We start from the raw sequence: 4,609 nt of genomic DNA on the forward strand, positions 1-4,609 counted from the left end.
TCAATATGTTTATACCTCAACTCCTTATGGCTGAATTAAACTTCATACCCAGTCGAGTGAAAATTGCTATATTGAAGCGCGTTTCACGCTCACTAAGATTTTTTGAAAAAAAACGCCAGAGTCATTTGTCTTTTCGCGTTTAACGCAAATATTTTACATTACATATATTTAGCGCAAATCTGACAATCTCTCACTGCACTCATTGAATGGCGTCAATGTATCACTCGACTGGGTAATGAATTTTATCCAATAAATTTGCAGTTTGATTTTTAAACAGAAACAATCGAATCATGAATTTTATCAAATAAATCAGATTGATTTTGATTTAGTAGACCGATAATATAATTTTATTAGCTTTAAGATATTTAGAAGTTTTTATAACAAAACAAAGACAAACAATAGCATCGGTTGTAAATATTCAAAAAGTTATGATGGTGTAATTTTGATTGAGCTATTGAGAGACGAAAATGTTTTTTTGGGAATTTGATGAGCAGTTATCGAATTTACAATACATTTACTGCTTTTAATTAATATAAGTCCCTATCAAATAAAAAGTTCGTATAAATATAAAGTCACATCGTTAAAAACATCTGTTGTTTTTTTCCGTCTTATTGTTGAAATTAAATTTCCTCCTCCGTCTTGTTGTTTTCTTCCCATTATGGCTAAGCTTTTACCAATTATTGGATCTAAAAGCTCTTTTAACGCTTCTCGTCTACCTTTTTGGACATTTTTATTTTTTGGTGGCTTACGAATCCAATTTTCTTCAAATTGAATCCATTTATTCATGTTTCCATCCGATAATTGAATTAGGTGGTGTTTAACAGAGTCGAATTGCATTGGGAGTATTAAGCTTTCATAAATAGTCGAAATCAACTGCAAGCATATTCCACGATTCTGCTCGTATTCACCAAAATATCCTAAAGCTTTACAAATATTTTCTAGTAAAAATAGACAGTCTGATGGATTACGGACCATGACGTGTTCAATTAGACGAGCAAGAACGACTTCACACAGAGAACCAGCTTTCCATGAAACTGTTGAGTCTGGCCAATTCAAACATTGAAAACAAATCTGAGTAATGATGCTGGGCAAATTTTTAATGAGGTAATCTCCAAGGTAAGAGGCGCTTTGCTCAACTGGTTTGTTATTTTGCTCATTTGTTTCTCTCATTTCCCAATCATCTTCATCCATTGGATTTTCAGCTTTTCGGCCACCTTTGGAGGATACAATTAGAGAGCTTAGGAGATCAACAAAGTCTATTGACAGAGCTCGAATAACTTTCTCTTCCACAATCTCACGCTCCATTTCAGTTTTTTCTTTAACGTATTCTCGTTCACGAATTGTTTTGCATGAACTATCAATTCTGTTGAACAGAACGGGCAAAACTTGCTTTACAAATGGCAAAAACTTGTTCTCTAAAACATTCAAATCGTTGACAGGATAATTGATGAGGAATGGTTTCAAAAACGATCGAATTAGAGTTTTCAATTTCATTGGAGGAAGATTTTCAAACCCAGCCAGTGCTAAGGTGATGTTGTTAAATTCTAAATGTAGCTCGGGGATGATTAACGAGTAAGCACAACCAATAGCTGAGTAGCAATTATCTTGAATAGTCCATAAAAATTTTTGCATCCGTGAGGCTGGACTTTTAGCTGGGTTACAGGCTTCATTTGTTTCATGACTAGTACCATGGATTTCCAAAAGAGTTAAACGATCATTTTCAGTGACGGGTGCGAAAACAATTGGACGATAATCAGCATGGCAAATCATCATCATTTCTTGATTCCAAAGAGAATTCAGATTAGACAATAGGTTACAGAGGGGATTCATGAAGGCCATAACAGGCGAATAGAGAACTTCTTTCTTTTTTATTCGTTTGAGAAGACCCAATAGAGTTGATATGGCATACATTAATTGAGCACGAGTTTGCCCTTTAGAATCGAAATCAGTAGGAGCCGTGTCCAGTCCAACAGATGAGATAAAAGTTGCAGGAGTAAGGTAGCACTCGAGGAACCATTTTATTGGCTCCAGGAGTTCATTTACAAACAATATTTGTTGAGCAGGATCCTCGAAACAGTTTGAAAGTATCATTAATCCCTCGTTGAGAGTACAAATTTCAGTTTGACTGGACTCTATATTAACAGCGAATGTTTTGTGGATATGATCTTTTAACTGGCCAAAAATCGGGAATAATATTTTAGAATAGGCTCGCGTTAGTTTAACGAATAAGGCACAAGCATATCGCCTGAGATTTCTAACAGAGTTGCTTCGATTGTCTTTGCGTTCTCCGGGAAGCTCATATCCAGCCAGTTTGAACATTTTTTCAAGAAGAGCGCCAATCAAATTAGGTTCTTGAGAAAGTAAATGAGGAACGAACACAGTCAAGGCAGATATACATGAAAGATGACAGGATAATATATCAACTGCGAGATCAGTTCCATCAGATTTTACCAGCATATTGAGAAGAGGAGATCCTTGTTGATAATAAAGTGAAACATTTGTAAGACGATTACACACAGCTTCCAAGATGTGCGCTGTGATTTCCCATTTGGCATTGGCACTAGGATCGGGTCCGTTTTCCTTCTTAGCTTGCGTTGCCATCAAAAGATTTGACGCAAAATTGAAACAAATATCTTCACGATATACAGTCAGAGATCGCACAAGATCAGTTAATTCAGCTTTAAACTTAATATAGAAAACATCATAGTCTTCTTCGTCATCGAACTCCATTGGAATTGAAGGATCACCGAAGGGTCGTTTAAATAATTTTTCCGGAATCATTGAAAGTAAACTCGTTAACAATGATTCAGTGATTAAAGTTTGAAGCTCTTTACTTTTAGCCAAATCTCTCCAAAATTGGAGAACAAAAGCATTTAGAATATAATTATCTATACAAAAAAGCGAATGCATTTTTTGAATGTATATCTGCCAGGTTTCCATGGGAAGTTGTTTAACTGAATGCAGTTGAATTGCTGTCTGTCCCATCATGGTTACAACACTAAAAACCCTCTTAGCAAGAGTGAAATGATCATTGAAGAAATTGTTGACGCTAATTTTTGGTATGACCATATCGATGCATTTAAAAATGGAGGTTACATTTTTCGGACAAAAAAGGTCCATTATGCCTATACGATCTTTTTTTGAACCTTTGCGAAATAAGCACGTTAATAGACAGTCTGTTGTTTGTGTCTTTATAAATATTTGTTCTCGATCCCGGGCAGGATCAATGTCCATAGCTAAAATATCACATAGAAAAATTAACAAAGATTCATCAAATGTGTGCCATTCCAGGAAAGGAGACAAAGTTCGGAGAGCAGCAGAACACAAATCACAATCACCAGAAACCAAACATTCACCAATATAATTTAAAATAGCAGGGTAGTTGGCTTTCAATTCAATTGTCATATCTCTTCGGCGATCACGGTTGGCAGGCGAGTAAAAAATTCCTAATTCCTCACTTAGTCTACCGATGATGAATAGTACACGATCGTTAAGCTTTAGAGACAACATGAAACCCATAAGGTGAGACCAATTTCCGGGCCATTCTCTTTTCATTACTTCCACTACACATTTGGAAATACCCTCTTTAATAAGTTTCAAATCTTTACCAACCAGAGTTTCGCAAATCATCTTCTGGAGAACTGCTTTAATTTCATCTTTGGTTGGATTTGAAATTTCATTCCATTTATATTTGATACAATTTTCGACCAGTTGAAGTCCAAAATGTTTAACAGACTGAGTCAAGTCTTCATTTCCACTAAAAGTGATTAATTTGTAGGCAATTGGAAGAGTTGAATCAACGTTAGGATTGCTGTTGAGCGCTTCAATCACCATGTGCGCCTCCCTCATTTGATTTTGGTCCAAAATTCCCCGGCGAATTGTGTCAACAGCCTCGATAGTTTTGAGCACGCAACTATCCACGTCAGAGCCCAAAAGATTTGCCATTGTAATTAGAATAACAAAATAACAAGGATCGATGTAATAAAATAAATAGGGAAAATAGGAATTTGATTTAATCGAATATTAAGCAGAAACGAAAACGATAAAGAGAAAGAGAATAAAGAAAGAGCCCATAAGGCAGTTGTTTACAAAATGAAATCAAGATGAAGAAAGTAGAATTTTATTAAGGTGACTCAGACAGGTATACAAAAGAGGGGTGCTTATTGCGCATTCCCGTTGATGAAATTATAACAATGTGATATTTTGGAGCTAGGTTTAAACATGTTTATGTGGCTGAATTTAATTTAGGTGTATTTGAGGTCTTTTTCTTTTTGATTGCTGGAGGATGGGGTAATGATCTTTTCTTTGATTTTGTTGTTTGATATTTTATCATTCTGGGAAGGATATGTGTTTGATATATTTCCTCTAATAGGTCATAATAAGGGTGGGAATAAGGGGATGTAAGGTAGCTGTGGATTAATTCAGAAGTTGGTATAACTTCCGTATCCAGTCTGCTGAATTTCTTGATGAAACTTTGTGTACTTATAGAACTCGACGAGTTGAGTCCGAATATGTAGGTCATTTTATGCGGAAAAGTCCCCTAGCGGAGAAAATTGTACTTGTAAGGAAACGCGTTTTAGGCCATTTTGAGCGTTGCGCATGCGCATAG

The 4,609-nt window shown here is 35.7% G+C and overlaps 1 protein-coding gene across 1 annotated transcript; it reads right to left on the reverse strand.

Moving 5' to 3' along the window:
- Positions 1–318: 318 nt before the first annotated feature.
- LOC107371279 (exportin-5) lies at positions 319–4,108 on the reverse strand. Its single transcript, XM_015939312.3, has one exon. It carries the CDS (start codon positions 3,943–3,945, stop codon positions 544–546), a length of 3,402 nt encoding a protein of 1,133 aa, XP_015794798.1. The 5' UTR covers positions 3,946–4,108; the 3' UTR covers positions 319–543.
- Positions 4,109–4,609: the final 501 nt, after the last annotated feature.

This window comes from Tetranychus urticae, chromosome 2 (assembly GCF_039701765.1).
Source record: "Tetranychus urticae isolate SD_2017Ah chromosome 2, NJAU_TeUrti_SD_1.0, whole genome shotgun sequence".
In the NCBI taxonomy this organism is placed as follows: Eukaryota; Metazoa; Arthropoda; class Arachnida; order Trombidiformes; family Tetranychidae; genus Tetranychus; species Tetranychus urticae.

Coding starts and splice junctions, on each gene's coding strand:
- LOC107371279 (XM_015939312.3), bottom strand. CDS start 3,945: ATGGCAAATCTTTTGGGCTCTGACGTGGATAGTTGCGTGCTCAAAACT.